The sequence below is a fragment of the Cricetulus griseus genome (assembly GCF_003668045.3).
Source record: "Cricetulus griseus strain 17A/GY chromosome 1 unlocalized genomic scaffold, alternate assembly CriGri-PICRH-1.0 chr1_0, whole genome shotgun sequence".
Lineage (NCBI taxonomy): Eukaryota > Metazoa > Chordata > Mammalia > Rodentia > Cricetidae > Cricetulus > Cricetulus griseus.
In genome coordinates, this window is record NW_023276806.1 from 161,309,014 (window position 1) to 161,331,688 (window position 22,675).

Genomic DNA, 22,675 nt, shown 5'->3' on the forward strand with positions numbered 1-22,675 from the left:
CAAATTGTACAATCTGGGGAAGCAGCAGAAACAGGCTGCTCAGCACTGCTTTCCCTGAAGCAGACTGTAAGACTGTGAGAAGTCCCTGCCTATAGCAAAGACACCAGAGAGAGGCTCCTGCCTCTGAAGCAGACTGTAAGACTGTGAGAAGTCCCTGCCTATAGCAAAGACACCAGAGAGAGGCTCCTGCCTCTCAAGTTGTGGTCAGAGAGGAGAACAGGAATATGTAGACCTTGTAAGTTCCCCAGTTAACTACCAGTAAATTAGAGTTTCTCAACAATTGTCCATATTTCATCAAACCTAAATAAGCATACAGAAGTTTAACTGCTTCCTGGGTCCATGCCACAGTTTGGAGGCCGGAGCTCAGCAACTAAAAGTACTGGCTGCTCTTCCAGAAGATTCAGGTTCAATTCCCAGCACCCATATGGTGGCTCACAACTGTCTGTAACTCTAGTCCCAGGGGATCTGATGCCCTCTGCTGGCCTCTGTGAGCACTAGCTGTGCATTTACTACACTGACATACATGCAAACGAAACACACACATAAAAATAAATTACATTTGAAAGAATAACAAATAAGGTGGCCAGCGGTAGAGGAAGCTTCCCTATATCCTTCTCCACATGTGTGCACATGGGTACCACACATGGGCACCACACATTACACACCACAACACATACACCAAAAATAAATAACTTATTTTAAGTTGTATAATTTCATTTGTCTTTTAATGTGTCAGCAAAGAACCTAGGATGTCTAGGGAAAAACCATTTTTCTTTTCCTACACAAAAAAACTAAAATTTTGAGATTAAAATGAGAAAAGACAGCTCAAATTTTTCATAGTATATTTTATTATTAGTTTATTACAAACCATAGTTATCTCTTTAAATGTAAAGAAATTAACAAATAAAAATTATATATAATTACTATGTACAACATAGTAACATAGTTGTATTTTTACCACTATAGCGAAACACCACAGACTGGTAACTTACAAACAAAGAGAAACTTATTTCTCAGTTCTAGATATTAGAAGTCCCAGATCAAGGCGCTGGCACTCAAGTGTCTGGTGAGATCTGTTTTGCCACGTCTTCACAAGACACTTGGGTAGAGCCCTGATGGCAGATGTGTGCCACTGGGGGTTAGCGTTGAAATCTTATAGCCTAGGCCTCACTGCCTGTTCTTTTTCTCAGCTTCTCGGCTGCTGATGTAAAGGGACAGGCACCTACATGTTCCTGCAGATATGCCTTCCTCACCGTGATGGACTGTGTCCCTCTGGAGCTATGCGCCAAGATAAATTATTTCTCCCCTAAGTTACTCTTGTTAGGGTGGTTTTCCCAGGAGCAGAGAAGAAAATAATCACCAGACTGCTATATTATACATGTTTACCCCTGTCTTTTACTAGTTACAGCCTGGACTCTTTGAAAGTGTGACTCAGTTTTTATTGAGGTTCTTCTGTTCATCCTCGTGAACACACGATGACTAACATGCAACTAGTATTGTGCTAAGGCTTCCAGGTTTGAATGTTTAAAATTTAATGATGATCTCTGCCTTAAAGAACACTGCAGTCTAGTTATACAGACATCAAAAACAGAACAAGAACCGTAATTTCAGAGCCCTAGCAGAATAAGCAGGGATGGTAAATATTCAGAAGCTCTTTGCTCAGAACAGCCTTGGAGTTTGTTATCATTTCTCAACTCTTGCCTTCTCTGCTCTGGCACTGAGCACTCTGCTGGACCATACAGTGCTAGGCTAGCCTCACAAGGCACTGAAGGGAGACCAAAAGGCTTTGGCAAAGGCAGTGCCTTTTTTCTGAGTTTTGGATGCTCTGATCTGCTAAGACATCCTTCTGGCAGCCTTTAGGAGCCCGGTAGTGTTTGCTTTCCAGGCGGCCTGTTTGCCACTCTCTCAGACTGTTTTCTGGTCCATCCACACACCCTATCTATCAGGGAGACTTCTGCAATGAGACCTGACTCAGAGGGTGGGCTGAGGGGTTGGGGATGGGAGCAAAAGCCTCTTAAAAGCTCTCTCGCTCTTTTTTTTTTTTTCTTGTTTTGAATCTTTGGGAATTTCACATCATGTACCCTGATCACTTTCATCTCTAGACTTCCATGTTTGCCCCCACTTCCTTGTAACCTCTCTCACTAAAAACAAAAAACAAAACAAAAAAAAAGTCCAATTTGTGTTAACATAAACTCACTGGAGCATGGTCAAACTGTCAGTGGCCTTCCCTTAAGCAGAATTGATTCGTACCCCTCCCACACACCCACTGGAGCCCATCAATTATGGAGAGCCAACCTCAGTAACTTTATCCTCTTAGATGTTGTGTCTTGTATTCTCCTTCAGCTCCAGAAAAAGGGACAAGAAAAAAAAGGCTTCTTCTAGTGATTCCCTGGAGAGCTCTTTCACCCTTTTAGGAGCGTCAGAACTTTCTAGTTAAAAATTCTTCGCCACTATCCATGCCCCAGTGAATAGACTCAACACATTATATTTTTAAAAATTAAAGGAGGACATGAATTTGTGGGGAGCAGGAAGAGTCAGAAGGAGGGACTAAGGAGTGGATATGGATGATTAAGATATTCATGGAGAGATATAGATATGCACACATAAACACATATGTGTATGTATTATAAATCTTTTAAAGAATACTTTTTTAAAAAAGTAATCTATACTTTTCCCAAGTTCCCCAGATGTCTTGAGACATGACTGACTACCCCAGCCACTGGAAAACTTTGCTACTGCAACCCTCCCACCCCCCCACCCCACCCCGGTGAACTCCGTAACCATAAACCAGTCCCCACCATGGTCAGAAAGGCAGCACCTTCCCTGGAGTTTTAGCGGAAGGGTGGCTGGGTTTTATGTTCTAAAATGAGGCCATGATTGACACAAAACACAAGCCTGGTAACTGCCTGGCACTGTGGGCAGGACAAGGCCATAATGGTCCAAACACTGCTTCTCTGGCTGAGTGAGCAGGCTGCTGAGGCTCTCAGAGGGAGGACTGAAAGACACTCTCTTGTGCTGCCTCCCCTGGTGTTGCAGTAATATGCCTAATAAAAGGCTTCTCTTAGAGGGTCTTTTCTCTGCTGAGTTGTTAACATAAAAGCAACAGCAGAACAGACCTGGCAGAGACATCCAGCCTAGCAGTCCAGAAGTCAAGCAGTCAAGCTGTGAAAGCAGTGAGGCAGGGGACTGCTTGGCAGCTGAGGGGGTAGGGGGGACAGCTGAGGAGCTTGAGAGAAACCAGAGCTGCAGTGAAAATGGGATGGGGAGAAGGGAGGGCCAAGACCACAGAAGTAGAAAAGGGTGTGAGGAGACAGAGAAGAGGGAGTGAAGGCCCCAGGAGAGTTCCAGAAAGCCATCTAGTTTTCAGAGCCAGGGTCTCAGACATCAGGGTGAGGGCTGTAATAATGGCCAGTTCATAAGGCCAATTCTCAAGGCTGCATGAGGATGGTAACACTACAGGGTGCTGGTGCTGATGCTGATGCTGGTGATGCTGGTGGTACTGATGCTGATGCTGATGCTGCTGGTGATGCAGATGCTGCTGGTGGTGCTGCTGGTGCTGGTTCTGGTTCTGGTGCTGCTGCTGCTGCTGCTGCTACCCCCTCTGATGGTGGTGGTGATGGCAGTAGTGCTGCTGCCGTCACCGCTGCCACTGCTGCCCACTGCCCACTCTGGCTGCTCTCTAATGCCACACACTCAGCAAAAGCATAATCTTCCCCTTGCTGAGTCATGATTTCTATTTGGTTACAGCAAAAAGGATTCCTCAGCCAAATCATGACAAAACAAATAGGAAAGAACTGAAGGGGTGTATCTGCCTATGGCACCAACATGTAACTGAGTCATAATATGAAGAGATGAAAAAGGGACAGATAAGAGTGAGCTGATAGGACGAGCCTAGATGTCTTAGTGGATAAGAGCAGTTGCCATGGAAGCTAGATGATGAGTTCAATCCCCAATACCGAGTCTCCTGTAAGCTGTCCTCTGACTTCCACACGCTGCTGTGATGTGCACAAGTGCACACATGGGCACCTATGCACACTAATAAAACAAAAAATTTTAAAAACTGAACAAAAAAAGTTTATGTCTTATCACATTCAAAATCTTTCTTCCATTTCATCACATTTCTTAGATACTCTTCATCTCCTTAAAAAAAAAAAAAAAAAAAACCCTCTTATTCAGGGACTGAAGAAATGGCTCAGCAGTTAAGAACATTACTACTCTTGAAGAAGACCCAAATCAAGGTCTCAGCATCCAGTCCAGTGGCTCACAACCATCCAACTCCAGGGGGATCGCAAGAACTGCACTCATGTGCACAGACTGCCTACACAAGCACATACATATACCATGATAGAAAAATAAAATCTTAAAAAAAAAAGTCTTGCCGGGCATTAGTGGCACACACCTTTAATCCCAGCACTCGGGAAGCAGAGGCGTTCGAGGCCAGCCTGGTCTCCAGAGCGAGTGCCAGGATAGGCTCCAAAGCAACACAGAGAAACCCTGTCTCGAAAAAAAAAAAAAAAAAAGTCTTATTCGATAAACTGCTAAAAACAAATAAGCAAAAATTCTGGTACACAGACAATGAAAATGCTGCATGGAAGACCTGAGTCAGAGAATAAGTTATCTCAGGCCAGGTCAGGAAATCCAAAGTTACCCAATTAGAGCAAGAAGTGACATCAGCAAAAAAGATAAGATCACCTGGTGATTAAAAAAGAATGGTCAGTTCAGAATCCAGCAGCCTTGATGCCACATTATGGGAGCTTGAACAATTTATCTAACTCCAGTTCCTGTAAAATGGAAGTGGAAATCATAAGACCTGACTCATAGTACAATGAGCATAAAGCAATTGATTTCACATATCCAGCTGATGGAGTGCCTGTGGGGATGGGTGCAGGTGTATTCCCTTAGACTGGCACCAAAGCCCAACTCTCTTTCTAACTCACAGTATTTTCAATTCCCCCAATTTTTAAAAGGCTTAAGGAGATTCTCTTACTCCAAATATGGCTCTCCTATGTTTTCTCTACCACATTTGTCCCTTAACATGGTCCTGATATTAAAAAAAAAAAAAAAAAAAAAAAAAACAGATCCTCCTCCTTCCTTAAAGGGCTAGTTACAGTTTCTGGCCAGGCCCATGCATAGGAGACTGATAACTCCAGAAGGAGCTGGGAGGACAGCCTGCTTTGTGCCCATTGGCTTTCCTTCTCCCCTCTGGATGACCTCCACTCCACATGACTCCTCCAGGGCCTAACAGAAGCGCTACAACCCAGGCTTGGCCCACAGGCTGCATCCCAAAGCAGCCACAGTGGATCTATAAAAAAGAAGCCTCAAAGACCCTCTCCAGCTCTATAGCTGTGGCAGCAGGACAAGCCCCAGTGGGCGTGTTACACACGCTGCGCTGGCCACAGCCTCGTGCACACTCAGTGGAACTGAGACATGCTCTTCAGGACTTATACTCAGACTTCAAATCCACAGGCCTCTTGTTTGCTACTATGATATCACAAAATATGTAAGGTCTGGACATTGTCTTACTGCCTGGCACACAACTTCCAAATTTTGGTGATCTTCGAAGTGATTGTCTTTTTCCATGCTACTAAGTTGACAGGCAACAGACAGCCTCTTCATTGTTTCAAGATGGAGGCAGTCATTCAAAATCCAAGTCAGGAGTGGGAAGCTGAAACTTACAGGCCCAAACTTTGCTCCTCCTGCCTTTTTCTCCCAAGCGCTGGGATGGTGAGTGTTCAAACCCCGTCCCTTCAGAGAGCAGAGAGCACCCGCAGTTTAAGTTGTCCAGTGATGTAATCAGCCTTGTCAGTGTAATGAAGCCCATTAAAATCTCCAAGGGGCAGGGTTTAGAGAGCTTCCAGACAACTAAAGGTTATAGTTGGAGGTGCCAGGATATGGTGCACATGGAAAAGACTCAGGGGCTCCATGTTTCTGCTTCCATCCTGTGCCCTGTACATCTGTAAACTTCAAAACATGCTTTATAGTAAACTGGTAAATATACTTCTCTCAGTTCTGTGAGTTGCTTAAAACAATTAATTGGACAAGAGGAAAAAGTAATGGGGATCCCACCTTTAAGCTAAAGGCCTGCCTGGACTTGTGTCTGGCCGTGGACATGAGAGGCAGTCTCAGGGCCTGCGTCCTCCACTTCGGATCCCATGCTGGCTTCAGGGTGAGGGTTGAATCAGCAGACGCCCAGGCGCGGTCCCCCGTGGCTGCACTGCTTGCTGACTGGGTGGGAAAAAGTCCCACACATTTATTTAGTCACATAAGCAGTCTGTGTTGACGACTGGACAGGAGTATACGAGAACCTGAGTTTGTTTATTCTTGTGTCCTCTCAACCACTTCAGATATCTCACCAGTGTTATTTTGGTAACCGTGTTGCCACCCTCTCTGCCATGGTGCTAAGTATAAATAGAACCTGGACATTTCCAGGAACTGTCAGCCTGGCACTTCCTACAAAGGGGTAAATCTTTCATACCATTAGCAAAATAAAGCCTAGGACTGAAACTTGCCCCCAAACACCTAGAAGCCACATTGCCTTTTTAATTCAAGTTTACTATTTGGAAATCACATTTTAAAAAGTGGGGCGGGGAGGGGGGTGCTCCAAAGACTCACATACATCTTTGCTTCTTACTGGCCAAACTGAAGAACAAGTATAAACACAGCTGCCTATTAATTTTAGGTAAAGCAAACATTCCTGCAGCTGGCTGTAACGGCAGCTTGCAAGTCTAAACCACACTCACAAAGACGAAATGCTACCTTGCTAGGCAGCTGCTGAAGTTCTGAGCTGCACCAGTAGAATGGTTTGCTCCTGGTCCCACCGACTGGAGCTAGCATGATTTAAGAGCTGCAAAGTGGGACTCAATTCCAGGATCAGCAGAGCCACCACACTGTCCCTTAGTCACAGCCAAGCTTTAGTCTGTTTTGACTCTCAAGATAGTAGAGAAATTGTGAGTTTCTATTCTTTGGCTCCCATACAGCCTTGCTTCAGCACCCAACCTCCTTTTCAAAGGACTAAATGAGATTGGGATTGGTATTGGGAAAGGGGGGATATCAGGAGCGAATGAATACCAAGATAACAGATAAAAGATTTTCTAAAAGCCCATGGCCTGTGTCTGGCAAGAACAAAGAAGAATGAGCAAGACTGAGTATACTGGGAAACACTTGGGCTATCTGGATTAGGGGGAGAGAAAAGTATATTTTGAGAAGGTGTTTTTTTATAGGGCATACATTAGCAGACTGTGAGGTCAAAGCAGTTAGGCTTTATAATTTGACTCCACGTCCCTCTGTGACCTTAAGTAAGTTATTAAACATCCCAGGATTTACATTATCTCATCTACATTATAAAGGTCTTCATATAGCTCAGGCCTAGAACTTGCTTTGCAGATAAAGATGACCTTTAACTTCTAAGCCTTCTGACCCCACTCTCCAGTACTGGAACTACAGACACACCTACTTCACCGGGTTTATGTCATGCTAGGGATCAAACCCCTTCCTGCATCTAGCGTGGGCACTCTACCAACTGAGCTCAGTACCAGCTCCCTGAAACACATTGTTTTTTAGATTTTTATTTTATTTCTAACCATGTGTATTTGTGTGTGAGTGCATGAAACATTTCATGTGAGTGCCCATGAAGGCCAGAAGACACTGTCAGGTCCCCTGGAGCTGGAGTTACTAGTGGCTGTGAGCCACTAGACATGGGTGCTGGGGACAGACTCTAAAAGAGCAGCAAATACTCTTAAGCCCTGAGTCATCTCTCCAGCCCCCAAACTTATTTGCAATGACAAAGAAAAGAAGAGACATGCAGCCTGTTACCCAAGAGGTGGACAGACAAGCCAGGTCTGCTCTCCCAGTGACTATCACCTCCTGTCTCCCACCCTCAGCCACTTTCTGCTCCCCTTGTATCTGAGAGCAGCAGCTAACCCATCCCTTGCTAGCAGGTTCTGCCTCCAACTACTACTGAGACTCTGATCTATGGAACACAAAGAATGGGGGAGGGATACTACAAGTACCACACAAAGTGAATGAACAATAAAAACTACGCCCCAAATTCAACTTCTACAGCTAACTCGAAACCCTTCTAATCTTGTTTTTTACGTGCATCTAGCCTGAATATCCCCAATGTTTTAATGTCAGCAGTGATGCCACACTTGCCTGGGGCCTGACATTCTGGAAAAGCCTTTAGCAAGTGTTCAACAAAGTCAAGAAATGAAAGCATCTGGGAACTAATGTCATTCTATGTATCCATTCCTACCACCTTGCCATGTCTCCCCACTAGAAGTTCATCAGGTAGTTCATAGTTCTGGGATGCCCACATCTGTGAACCAATGGTAAGAAAGGAGCCACCTACCTAACCAGCTAGCCAGATTTCAAGGTTCTGTATGCTTTAAAATAACCTGGTAAGCCTCGGTGCTTGAGCTTGTCCATATGCACGTCAATGGGCACGTGTCTAATGTCAACACCTGGATTCTACTTCCAGAAACTTTGTAATGGATTGGCCAGGGGCAGGAGCAGGGCCTGGACATCAGAATTCTCCTAAAAGTCCCCCAGGTAATTCCAACACACAGCCAGGGTTAGTCAACCAAAGGCAATCAGGCGACTGATGCGGCCAAATGGTCCATGTAGCCATGGGAGGGAAGAAAAGAGACACAGTCAGACTTTCTCAGCAGAAAAGAGCATTAAATGCATTTTACAGTGAAATGGAGTCATCCCTGCTGGGGCAGTATCTGTCACATGGTTTGCTGTTCCTAGAAAGTGTGGCGATTAGCTGCCAGCAGGTGCATTATTTCATCAATCCCATAAATGCTCATAAAAGTCTTCTGCTTCTACTTATGTCAGCCCGGCAGAAGCTAGGAAAAGCCTCCGATAAGATACAGCCCTGAACTGTATGACTCCTTTGTAGATGATTCAAACTAGCACTAATAGAAATAAAATATTTTAAGACACAAGTCTTGAAGTTTTTACTCTTAACATAAAAAAAAATACATTAGTACAAATGTTTAAAAACCTTTCAGTTATAACACCACAGCACAGTAGAGCATAATACAGCTCCATTTCAAACCCAGCGGGGAGCCAGAACTGTGAGGCAGGAAAAGTCCTAAATCAAGAGCTGGTAGACTAGGATTCCAGTCTTGGCAATAAATCACATCAACTAGCTGTGTGACGATGAGCAAGCTGACTTAATCTCCCAGGCCTCTGTTTCCACAAGAGAAAGAGAAAATGATGGGTGTGTCCCTCCCAGCTTCCAAAAACCAAGATCTGGCTGCATCTTGATGATCATCACAATAGCAAACACAGTATTTAGATAAAAATTTATAAACTTCATAATGTGAACCAATAAACTTAGCCAGTTCCCGTCACCTCACCATGGCATACACTAGTCAGTCACAATCAAATGCCCAAGAGAACAGGCTGAGAAAACAGCCTACGCTTAAACATGTCATGTTCAGCTGGGTGGCCTAACTGGAGGAGCCCATGAGAAGCACCCCAAGATGGAAATCTAACAAGCCTATGGCAATGTCAAAACCAAAAGCTACTTGTGTGTGATATCTGCCATTTGAGCTACACAGACCCTTCCTCTTTTTAAACCGCACAACCCTGGTAGTGTACCTTCCCACGTTCCTGCCACTCTCTGCAGGTAGGAAAACGCACTGGGGGGTGGGGGTGGGGTGGACAGGACACAACTAAACACTGCTAGGGCTTAAGCATGGAACCTCTATCCTTACCTGGACCACTAAAGAAGTAAGAGAAGTGGCTTCTCATCAGGAGCTTCACTATTACTTGTCCCATGTCCCAAATGATCTAAATTCATCTTAAGAACCATATAAAGTCTCATATATAATAGGCAGTAACTGAGTAACTGAGAGCGCACTGGTACAGCATGTAATTTATTTGTGTGAGGGAAGTCTTTCCACCACCTGCACTCCATCCACTCTGTCCCAGAAGTGAGGTCAGCACTTCAGAGAGGATTGAGAGGCTTTCCCTGACCACCTCACCACTGCACACAAGCAATGGTAATTTCATTAGCTAACCATCTGCCCTCATCCTTGGTCCTTCTTCCTCAGGAGAACACAGCGAGCTCCATGACCACTGTTTTATTTAGTGTTGTATGCCCAGTACTTACCGTCAAACACGTGGTCAACACACACTGCACATCTGAAAGCCCTTCAAGTTAGACCCATGGTACTTAGTCTACAGGAAGTATATGGCAATCATGCTGGAACTACCAGATGAAACAATCTCGATGCCTGGATACAGAGTCCAGGCTAGAAAAACTGAGATCAGCACCATATTTATCACTTGGGGTAGGCTGTGGTCCACGGAGTGACTGGAAGAACCTAAGAGGAATCCCAAGTCAGAAATCAAATAAACCTATGGCAGTGTGCAATACATCTGTCATGAGAGCTTAGTAACTTCAAATACACCCAAGCGTATGCCTGGGGGCCAACATGCACCTCAAGGAGAACTGTCAATGTAGCTCAGCAGAGTCACTCGAGGCCAGCTCACAAGGGACAGGCTGGGCCTTGAGCCACTGAGCAGAGGGGAAATAGGTAAGCCATCCCTGTGTACTGCATCAGTGAGGACAGCCAGGCAACCCAGGACATCCTGTCCATTAGGATAACCCACTGAAAGTCAGACAAGGCTAAAACAAGGGCTAGCCTCGGGGCTGAGGACTTAAGTCTCAGATGCTAGGCAGAAGGTAGAGAGGTGGTTCACTCTTGCTAGTGGCTAAGAATACACAACTCAGAAATCTGGTTGATGAAAATCTGATTGAGAAAAACAAAGCCCAAGCTGGAGAGAAGATGAGGGAAAAGGCCGGGCTACCGGCAAGGCTGTTTAAGAGAGAACCATGTGGAAGATGTCATCCCACAGCCAGCCTGGGGCAAACAAGATGGAACAGAGAGTCCTGTGGCCCAGCAGCCACTCTACCATGCTTACACCGAGTCCTATCAGATAGTGAGGCCAGGGCTTCAGAAATAGCTGTTTCCAAGTGAGCTTAGCTCAGGCACCAGAGAGAGCTGGGCACAGACAGGCCTACCAGGCAGAGAAACCAGGCCACCAGTCACAGGCTCTCACCACACCCAGCACTGTCCTGTCTCCTAAAGTGACCCAGCAAGAGTCCAGAAAGGACTTCCAGCTGATCTAATGTCTAGTGTGTGACCTTGGCCATAGCAATGAACTGCGAAGTGTTCCTTCCACTGTGCCAAATGGATTAAGTCATTTTATCGGCAGAATTCTTTTAAAAGGTAAAAGTCCTTGTGGAGTGAGGAAACACAAACCAATTATCCTCTTGCATCTTGGACTTTTATACTTTGTTTTTTAAAGTAGAGATTAGGAGACCAAAGGGAATTCTGAGATATAATCACAAGATTTCAGGTATTTTTGTTGTTGTTGTTCTTTTATGTTTGTGGATTTGCTGAGGAATGGAAGTTAGAAGTGTAGAGAATGAGATACAACTCAATTTTGCTCTAAATCTTACATTCAGCATATATACAAAGGCAAATAACTAAGACAAAACACACACACACACACACACACACACACACACACACACACACACACACACACACACACAAATGTCTGACGCAGCTCAAAATGTAGAAATGAAACACAGAAATTAAATACACAAAGAAGGGGAAAACCGAGACTCTCCCAAAGGAACACAGCAGAAAACTGTAGTAAAATAAAGTCAGTTCATTCTTGAGGAAGAACCAATTGCTTGGCTAAGAGGAAGCCACTCCTTACCATTGCTTCCCAAGGCTTCCCAAGGGCAGGGCACCAAACCCTATGAATAATTACAACCAACATGAGGAAAAGTAAGAAAAGGTTACTGTGTGTGCGCCTCATGGACACCCTATTCTCCTTGAATCTAGTTCTCAGAATCCAAGATGCCTTTACAAAAACAAAAGTAAGCTACAGCAAAGCCCACTCACTCACACTGTCCCGACTCCATATTAGAGAAACCCCGAGGTCCCAGAAAACAGGCCTCTGGCTCTGTTTGCTTTCCCTCCAGGGCCATTAAGTTAGAAGGCAATTCAGTTTTGATGTCAGTCCATGGCTTTAAGCCTCCCTTATCCTCTCCCAAAAAGACCCACACAAGCTTCCAATTCACTGTCTCAATTTAATTTTAAAATCATATTTTCATGAAATTAAACTTAAAAAATCTGTCTTACATAACAGAAAACAATTAAGTATTAACTCCTTTAAAGTATATTTCTTCCATCCTCACTCCCACACATACACACACACACACACACAATTTATAGGCATACACATTTACCACCAGACCATGTGGCATAATAGATTTTCAATAATCAATATGGATTTTTAAAGTGATTTATCTGAGCTAGAAAACTGCAAATGAGGACAAGACACTAATACACCTCAAAACCATGGTGTATTAGGAATAACAGCTTCTCAAAGACAATTGTAGTGTCACTTTTTTTTTCTTATAAAGAAAGAGTTTATTGGGGGCTTGCTACAGTTCTAGAAGGTTAGAGCCCATGACCATCACGGCAAGAAGCCTGGCAGCAGACAGGCAGGCATGGTACTGCCAAAACTGCCACAGTTGCTGAGAGCTCACCTATCTGTAAGCACCAAAGAGAGAGCTAACCCCGAATGGACTGTCACTTTCTTTAAAGCAAATATAAGGTGGGTGTTAACTGTACCATTAGTCTCTGCACCTTACATATATTTTCAGTATTACCTAAAATAGTCAATATTTAGCCGCAGCAATATTTTAAAATGAGTTTATATAACTGTCACTGAGAAATCAATAAATCAAACCCCCAACAACAGAATTTTTTTCACTAGCAGTGAAAAAAACAAAAACAAAAGACAATGCACATCACTCATTTGTTCTAGAACCAACCCAGCTTTCTACTCGACCTTTCTACAGAGTCAATCTTCAGGAAACCTAGTTTTCTAAGCTTGTATAAGATATGTTCTATTTTTTTTTTTTTTTGCTCACCACACACTGCCTCATTTTACTTCCCTTTTAAAAGCTACTTTTCAAGGCTAGACAGAGGGCCCAGGGGTTAAAAGCACTGGCTGCTCTTGCAAAGGACCTAGTTTCCATCCACATGGCAGCTCTCAGCCATCTATGACTCCAGTTCCAAGGGATCTGGTGCCCCCCATTTCCCTCCACAGGGACCAGGCTCACACAGTGCTCATCATACACATAGGCAAAACACTCACTCCTACACATAAAATAAATAGATATATGTAAGAAGAACTTTCCCTTCAACTTCTCTCTCACTTTCATAATTTGTTGACGATATCTTAATTCTCTCTTTTTTTTTTTTTTTTTTTTTTGGTTTTTCGAGACAGGGTTTCTCTGTGGCTTTGGAGGCTGTCCTGGAACTAGCTCTTGTAGACCAGGCTGGTCTCGAACTCACAGAGATCCGCCTGCCTCTGCCTCCTGAGTGCTGGGATTAAAGGCATGTGCCACCAACGCCTGGCTATTTTTTTTTTATTTTATTAGTTCAAATTAGGAACAAGCTTGCTTCATCTATCAATCCCTTCTTTCTCTCCCTCCCCTCCCCCCACATCCCAACTGTCCTAGCCATCCCCCCTCCACTCCCCAGGCAGGGTAAGGCCCTCAAAAGGGGCTCCCCAAAGTCTACCACATCATCCTAGGCCAGGCCTAGGCCCTTCCCCATGTGTCCAGGTCAAGAGAGCATCCCTTCACATGGGATGGGCTCTCAAAAATCCCTTCTTTTTTTTTTTTAAGACCTTACATATTTAATACAGTGCGTTACCCATGTACAAATGGAAAAAAACTTAATTCTCTCTTGCTCTCTGAATAAATCAGAAAAAATGGAAAATGAGAGTCACATTTCTAGGACAATTCATGACAAAACTATTTATGTTACCCAAAATAATCACATAATTAAACTAAATGTTTTGAGAGGGAAAGGCTTTTGGTTGTTTTGTCATTTCCAACTACATGTAGCCAGGAAGACCTTCTAAGTCAGGGGTTCTCAACGTGTGGGTCACGATCTCTTTGGAGGTCACATAGCCTGCATATCAGATTTCTACATTACAATTCATCACAGTAGCAAAATTGAAATTATGAAGTAGCAACAAACTAACTTTTGGTTGGGGGGGGGTTGCCACAACATGAGGAACTGTATTAAAGGGTCGCAGCATTAGGAAAGTTGAGAACCACTGCTCTAAGTGAATACCAGAAAAGCAGAAATCATTTTTGACACCTCCCCAACTCTATGTTATATACTCTGCTTTTAATAAAGTGGTAGGAATGCCTAAGATATTTACCCTGGTTTAGTTCAAACACATGGAATATGTAATTTTCTAAAGACAACCCAAGCTGAAAAATTCTAGAGGCCCTCAAAAGCCAGCATTTTCACTGTTTGAAGAAGACATGTAATTTGGACAAGTTAGGAATAAAGATATTTTTAGGTTTCCCACTAAATGTTTACCAGGTCTTTCTAAATTAACTGGATGTCCCATACTGGTCAGATATCCAGATATATGTCATCAGTGAAAAAAGAATTAGTTGTGATTACTTAGTACATGTGGTCTTGAAATCATTCAAAATATGAGACCCATGGTGTAAAAAATAATAGAAGTAATTTACTAGTAGCATTTGGTTTCTTTAACCAGTTAGTTATGTCTCACCATGTAGCTCTGGCTGTCCTGGACCTTGCTCTTTAGACCAGGCTGGCCTCGAACTCACAGAGATCTACCTGCCTCTGCCTCCCGAGAGCTGAGACTAAGGACATGCACTCTGTTACAGTTATTTAAAAAAATAAATAAATAAATAATAAATAAAATAAAAAAAAAACAATAGCAATAAATTCTGAAGACCACTGACTTGGTCCTGTATCTTTATCAAAAATTCAGAAAATGTTGAATTCTTAACTCTGGAAATATGCTAACTCAGTTTGGATCAGCTGACTTCGTCACCTTTCAGTTATCTTCTTTAAAAAAAAAAAAAAAAAAAAAAAAAAAGTAGCCTTTCTAGGTCAGCCCTCTGTTCCCCAATCATTGTAAACAGCAGTATTTATTAGAGGACTTAAAGGGACAGCTCTATACACACACACACACAAACACACACACACACACACACACACACACACACACACACACACACAGCTCCTTCCTCACGACCAGCCTTACAGCACCAAACTGTTTCTTTTAAAACCCCAACTTCCAATTCTTCTTGAAAAGGAAAATGATATTCTCCCCCAAATTACTGCCCTTGCAAAACAAAATGCCCCAGGTGTCTGATGTCCGAACAAATCTTAACTTTAAAAGGCCATGTTAATCCAATAGCCTTGGGCGGGAGAGACCAAAGCAAGCTTCAGACTAATCCTCTAGGCCTCACAGGCTGGCTGAAGGAACAGGTGCAAGGCATGCCTTCCTAGAGGCTGTCTCCATGATCTGACCTTCTCCAGCTGGCAGCTTGGCACCCCACAAATCAGTTATCTATCAGAAGGCCAAAGCCTGGTTTCCCCATCTGCACTTCACAAATGGCTCCTGTTGCCAAAGGGCTCAGATTGACCTGGCTCTCCTCGGAGAACGCAGAGAACATGCCTCACAAGTAACTTGCCAGGTTTCCCTGGAAGCAGATCTAAATTGTCCTCTGAGCTCCCTCCTTAACCTCCCAGACTTATGGCTCACCTTCCATTTCTGGCCTCCCTTGAGTTTCTTAACACCACCTCCTCATGTTTGCCCCTCCAATGCCATGTTCTTTCCGTTCAAATTCCTTGCCCATTTGTTCAAGAGCCAATAGCCCCCGTCCCCCTTAACACCCAACTTTCAATCCAAAGGGCACAGTTTGGACAATTCCAGAGCTGTTTTGAAGTGATCTCTTTCAGGCCTACCTGTAGGGAGCTCAGTTGTGGCTTCATCTCTTGCCTTCTCCAGCTTCTCTCTTACCCAGGGAAACTCCTGGAGGGAATCTAGGAAGGTATCAAACGCTTTGGGGCCCCTGGAAGGCAGGATATCCAACAGCAGCATTGTTTTCCGGAGGCCTGTGGTTTGGGCTTTGATTTCTTGAACATGGTTTTCTGTCAAAATCCCTTCCTGGTAGAGGTACTGCAGGACCAGTCCCTCCACCAAGACCTCCGCACCCAGCTCCAGACGCAGAGAGCGGAGCACTTGCTTGTCTCTGGCATCCATTTCTCCCTGGAAAGAAACAAAATCAGCACTCGGGTTACAGGAATGCTGATGGACCCCCTAAAGATAGTGTTGCTGCAACATCATTAGTGAGCATCTCAAGGTCAGTCAGACGTTCATATCACTGTGCCAAGCCACAGTGTTTCCTACATGGCTGCTAAACCGAATCAAGTTCATTTCAAACACTTCCCAGCATATGGACAACACTAATTATGAATCCATTTCTCCCTGCTTTCCACATAGCGGGGTCCTACTACAATTCCTTTCAGTAAGAGAGCCAACAGAAAACAGATCTGAGACCTTACTTAAAATGCAATCCCTGGAAATTAATTTTAGCATGCTAGGGAAAAAATGGATTTTAATTTAATATTAATTTCATCGTTCAATCCAGCACCCACACTGCAGTAACTGCTAAAATGGCCAGGGGCATTATAGACCCTTACCTCGAAAGAGGGGTAGGGAGGTGGAGAGTAGGGGAGCGGGGTGGGGAGGGCAATCTAGACATCAGAATGAGTTTAAGGATCTTTCTTTCAGAAAAGACCAGCGCGTTCAAGAAAGTATTTGTGTGCCTTTTACAATTAGCCTTATTTACAGAAAGTCACAGGAGGGAATGCAGGACCTGGGTCACAGTGCAGTATGGGGCGTTTAATGAGCACAGGTGGCTGTGTGGTGGCATTGAAGGAAATGGGAGGGGAAAGAGGGGCCAGCATGGGTGTCGGGTAGGGTTTCGGACGCCCGCGGAGCACAGAAGGGGGACACCGGATCCCAACCTTCCTCACAAGCCTCCGCAAAGTCCTGAGGTGGCCGGCGGGGAGGGGGTGTCCACCCTCCGCCGCGTGTTTCCATTTGGAACTTTCCCTGTCTCGGCAACTGAGAGCCGTCGCTGTGTCACACACGGGAAGCACTCCCGGCGATGCTCGGGGTACAAGAGGCCGCGCGATGATCTTCACGGGGGAAACCGCCACCCAAAGCCTAGACTAGCTCGGGGACCAGAGCCAACTGAACCGAGAGAGCCGCGCAGGGGCGATGTCGCCACAGCGCGGGGATTTCGAGAGAAGATGGAGTCCTGCTACTTACGTCTGCGACCACGTATCTTTAAAAAAAAAAAAAAAAAAAAAAAAAAAAATCTACAACCGGAATCCAGACTGTTAGGGATCCTGTACCGAAAACACCATCTTTGTTTCAGGCAAAAGCCCTGGACAGGAAGTATTGTAGCCATCTTTGTTGAGGGCAAGATCAGGAAGTGTGGTAGCCATCTTTGTTGAGGGCCCATGAGGTCAGGTTGAAGCTTTTTCTACCATGTTTGATGTGGGTAAAAGAGACAACCTCTTCTAGATTTAAAAAAAAAAAAAAAAAAGTAATTTAAATAACATAAGGGATTACCTTAGTGAAAGAGTAAATGAGTCGTTGAATCTTAACACAAAATCTCCATGAGAGCCTTGCACATAATAGGCAGGTCAAAAGTTACAGATTAATTTTGTAACATGAAGTGATTAATGAGCTCATCGATTCATGTATTGGATGACATACCAAAAAAAGATATAACTGCTAATTTTTCTATTATTATGTAGTGTGTGGTGTGTGTGTGTGTGTGTGTGTGTGTGTGTGTGTGTGTGTGTGTGTGTGTATACATGAATACAGGTCTCTATGCAGGGCCGGAAGAGAGCATCAGATCCCCTGGGTCTGGAGTTACAGGAAGTTTGAGCTACCTGAAGTGGGTTATAGGAACCAAATCGGGTCTTCTGCAAGAACAGCATGTGCCCTTACCAGCTGAACAATCTCTCCTGCATCAACTCTTTTTGTTGTTTTGTTTTTTTGGAAACGGGGTTTCTCTCTGTAGCCCTGGCTATTCTGGGACTGATTCTGTAGACCAGGCTGGCCTTGAATTCAAAGAGATCCACCTGCCTCTGCCTCCACCTCCTGAGTGCTGGGATTAAAAGTATGTGCCATCACACCCAGCTTGCTAAAAACTTTTGACAATAGGAAAGGAATACTTTACCAGCACCTTTGGTTTAAGATGAAGTATTGTAAGACCCCCCGGAAAGCTCAGGCTTCCAGGATCTCAGCCCAGCACCTCGGCCACCCCAATCACCAAACAGAGTCGAAAGCTTGATGCAAACTGTGCGAGGCTTTATTGTTGTTTAACGAGCTAACCCCATGTTAGCTCGGGTTTTCCATCCATCCACCATGGCGGATGGCTAGAAAGACAGCTTGAAGCATATGCATAGAGATCTTATAGGGCAGCATAAGGGGAGTGTCTAGGGGTACACACAGGCTCAGGATTGGTATGCCTCCAGGCTTGGAGGGCTTGCTCTGTGTTGCTTGGCCAACTGGTTGTTATGGCCCATAGGCCCTCCCAGGGTGGTTGCTATGCTCTGCTCATCATTGCTGTGAGCTTGTCCATAAAGCACACCCAGAGCCGTAAAGCATAGCACCACCAGCTAACTTCTGATTGGTTCCTTGCCACAAGGTAGGCACCTAACCTCCAGTGACCAAGGCAAGGTCAGACAAGCACATGTTCAGCTGTTATGGCAGCCGAAAGGGGCAGGCATCTGACCTTAGTGACTAAAACAAGGTCAGACAAATACGTGTTCGGCTGTTATGGCTGCTGAAATGGGGAGCTGGTCCCTTCAGTATCTATAAACAAATCAGTGAACAGTTCTAAACCTCCCTCCTCAAAGTCTCCCAATTGTGTGTGCAGTTTACAGTGCTAATGTACTTCAGTGTTTGTATGCAGGCACTGGCCATCTTAGTGGCAATGTTTTTACCTAAGTGGTAGGAATTCTTTTGGCGTTTCAAATACTTGCAGTCTGTAGAATCAGGAAAATCGATTATGTTATCTATAATCTCAGAGCTAATATAGAGTAAAACCTAAATTCTAACCAAGTCCCTCTGATTTCATGTTCTTTCCAATACACAATACAAGCATGTATAGTGGATTCTGTGGTTCTAATGGCAGCCAGATATTATTAGTGAATCACCCAATTGCCACCTCCTACTCATGTTATTCTTGAGTTACAAAGAGGCCCCCTCATTATCTTTTGCTCTAGAACTTTGTCCTAAAAAAAAAAAAAGAAAAGAAATAATGGATAAGTGTTAACAACAATTGCTGTCTTCATCCAAATAAGTAACAGGGATTTTTCAAGATTACAAATAGCCAAGGATTCCTGCCTTCATAGAGAGAAAAGGAGGCATAGTTTTTCCAGAAATAAGCTTTGACAATTCTCACATGCATAGGAAAAATAAATAGCACAATGAATGCTCACACTTTTTGGTTTGTTTCTTTGTTTTCAAGTTTAAGGCACTTTTTGGTGGCTTGTAGTGTCTGGACATACTTGAAATTTTCTAGGGACTACAAGGTAAGTTGCTGACCCTGTCCAGGAGGTAGGGAGGCAACAGTAAGATGCATGAGGGTTTACAGAAGAGAAGAAAAGAGGGCAGGGGCAACATAAGATTTAAGGCTGGTGTTGAAGGGCATGGAATCCTATGGTAAACACTCTGAGTGACTATCAGTCAAGGATCTGACTTACACCTCCAGGATCATGCCCAAGACTATCAAATCCCTCTTCCAATGGCAAGTGTGGATTGCTGTCTGTGCTGCCTCCTAAGCAACCTGATTGGCTCAGACTGACTAGTGAACCACCATCCACCAACCTAGTGGAGAACAATTACCCAAGGTAGCACCCAGTGGTTCTTCTCAGTAGCACATTATAGTTTCACTTATATAAATGTCCACGGTCAGTGGCCTCTAAGGAAACAAACATCAGAATCATTACAGGTGGCTCCTCCATCAGCGATGGCCAGTCGCTCTCCATCAGCTTGACTTGTGCTCCCTAGAAGATTGAGCAACTTTTACCCATATTTTCGGAAAGGAATGATATTCCCTTTTCCTCATTTCCTCTCCTTTTATGTTTACTTATGCCAAGGTATACTCCTTGTGGATTTTTAAGAGAGAGAATATTTTTTATGTCTTTCAATTTGGTCCTTACTTTTGCAATATTGAAACACAACAACTCAAAGTTGGAGATTTGGGTTCTTCCTTTCATAGCTGTGGAAATAAAAACACACAGAAAAAAAAAACAGATTCTTTTTCTACTACACATGAAATAATCACAAAACTAGATCTTGAATTAGGTCACAGGAAACTGATAAATTCCAAATGTACAAAAGTACATACTTTCCCACTATACAATAAAATTCAAAATTATTAACAGAAAGATAACATCTCATAAGTTTGGAAATTAAGTAAGATAACTCTAAGTAGGGCATGGTGGTGTGTGCCTTTAATCCCAGCACTCACAAGATAGGCACACAGACCTCTGTAAGCTCAAAGCCAGCTTGGTCTACACAGCAAGGCCAGAGAGGTCTATATAGTGAGACCCTGTCTCGAAAGGAGAATGAAGAGAAAGAGCAGGAGGGGAGGAAGAAGAGGAGAAAGAAGAGAAGAAGATTCAAACCTTTAGCTTACTTTACTATACTAAATACTAGAGATTGAACCTATGACATCACATAGGAAAGCACCCAACCCTGCTTTTTCCCCCTACTGATTATTTTGAGACAGTGTCTCAGGAAGTTGCCTAGGCTGACCTAGAACTTGTGATTCCCTGGCTTTAGCCTCCCTAGTAGCTGAAATTACAGGTGAGTGCCATGTGCCATGACATAATCCTTCTGTATACTATGAATATGAATTACTCTCATTGGTTAATAAAAAGTTGACAGGCCGGTAGCTAGGTAGGAAGTACAGGGAGGACAATCAAACTAAGGATGCTGGGATGAAGAAGGGCAGAGTCAGAGGAGATAACAGAGATATAGAGGAATCAGGATGCATAGAAAATGAAGGAACAAGCCATGAGCCACATGGCAGAGTGTAGAAAGAAATACAGGTCATTTAAAATGTAAGAGTTAGCTAGTAACAAGCCTGAGCTATTGGCAGAGCATTTTTAATTAATATAAGCCTCAGGGAACTGCTGGTGGGACAGAAACTTCCACCTACTGCCTTGTCCTTATAAATTCTTGAATAAACCACACACACATTTAACAGAAAAGAGAAAGGAGAGGAAGAATAGAGACATGGAAGGAGGTAGGAAGTGGGGTAGAGAGAAAAACTCAACAAGATGGGAGGATGCCACCTTAAACAATCAATCAAGATGAAACATCACCTGTGAAAATATAGGCAGAGGTTTTCATTGGGACCCCAAATAACCACAGAGACACTTATTATTAATTTTAAATGCTTGGCTGATAGCTTAGGCTTGTTACTAACTTGTTCTTACAACTTAAATGAACCCATATTTCTCATCTCCCCTCTACAACATGGAGGCTGGTACTTTTTTCAGCACAGCATGCTCATCTTCTGCTTCCTCTTCATCTGCTGGCCACTCTGCCCTCCTTCCCAGCATTCTCACAGTCTGGCTCTCCCACCTAACCTCTTTCTACCTAGCTATTGGCCAGTTGGATTTTTATTAAACCAATGAGAGCAAAACACCTTCACACTGTACAAAATGATTATTTCACATACTTTCCCCCTTTTGTCTAATTAAAAAGGAAGGTTTTTAATTTAATATAGTAAAACTATATAACAAAAACAGTTATCAAGTAAGAATTACAGTTTCAATATCCAGTCCATTTGTATTTGGCAAATTTATAGAAAATATTTTTTTCATCTCTGTGAGTCTAAAATTTTATATGTAATTTATTTATTAGCATAAATAAGGAAAACTATAGGTCTAACCATTTAGTCTTTAATTCCACCAAAGACCTCAGAAGAATGTAATAATATCTAAGGACAGGGGCTTGTGGCTTCCTGGACAGTCACTCAAAGTTCCTCTGTAATGTTGGGGCAACCATCTTTGGACTATTGGACTATCTGACAAACATAGTATTTCTGAGAAGCAGGGAAATTTGAAGGACTGCCCTACCTTGTCTTGGCAAAGTTTGGTACTTTCTTTTGTGTCCTGCTGGTCTTGTTTGGACAGATACTGTCAGAAATTGGCAAAGGGGTCATTTCTTTGCCCAGTGGCTAGCTTTGCCACAGAAAAAGCAAACTCCCTATAGAGTTTCTTAGATTCCTATTATCTTCTCTGGAGTAAATTGGTACTGTCAGGAGCAAACCTGTCTCAACACTGTGAAAAGCCCTGTGTTATTAAAACATCTTAAACGCCACATTATGTAGGTCTTTGAAGTGCTTGGATATCACCTATCTAAATATCTGTTTAACCTTGAGAACATACCTAAGATGGCTACAAGTCTGATTATTATAGATAACTACTAACCTGTATTTTTAATTATACATTACATCTTTAAATGAGATTCAGAAGTACAATACTCCAAATAGAAGTAGACAAATACATACAACAAAATATAACTTTAAATTTTTATCAATAAATCAAAACCTATAGCAATGTAAAACATTTTGAGATTAATAGTTGCTTTTTGGATTAAAGTAGATTCAATAATCTACCCTTTTATCCCATCATTTCCTTTAAAAAGAGATCTTTGAATGTAACTCCTTTGTTTACCTTTTTCCCTGACCATG

At 43.3% G+C, this 22,675-nt stretch overlaps 1 protein-coding gene across 7 annotated transcripts in view; it reads right to left on the bottom strand.

The window, feature by feature from the left end:
* Cradd (CASP2 and RIPK1 domain containing adaptor with death domain) overlaps positions 1-22,675 on the bottom strand; it is a 259,171-nt gene that overhangs the window by 136,840 nt on the left and 99,656 nt on the right. For 4 of the 7 annotated variants that reach the window (XM_027392661.2, XM_027392659.2, XM_027392660.2 and 1 more), the window contains exon 3: positions 15,846-16,149. In XM_027392661.2, the coding sequence (XP_027248462.1) occupies positions 15,846-16,149 (304 nt within the window). Of the gene's footprint in view, positions 1-15,845; positions 16,150-16,583; positions 16,858-16,910; positions 17,198-17,217; positions 17,347-22,675 lie in introns of those variants that run through there. The other 3 variants (XM_027392663.2, XM_027392664.2, XM_027392665.2) reach the window with 3 other exon arrangements.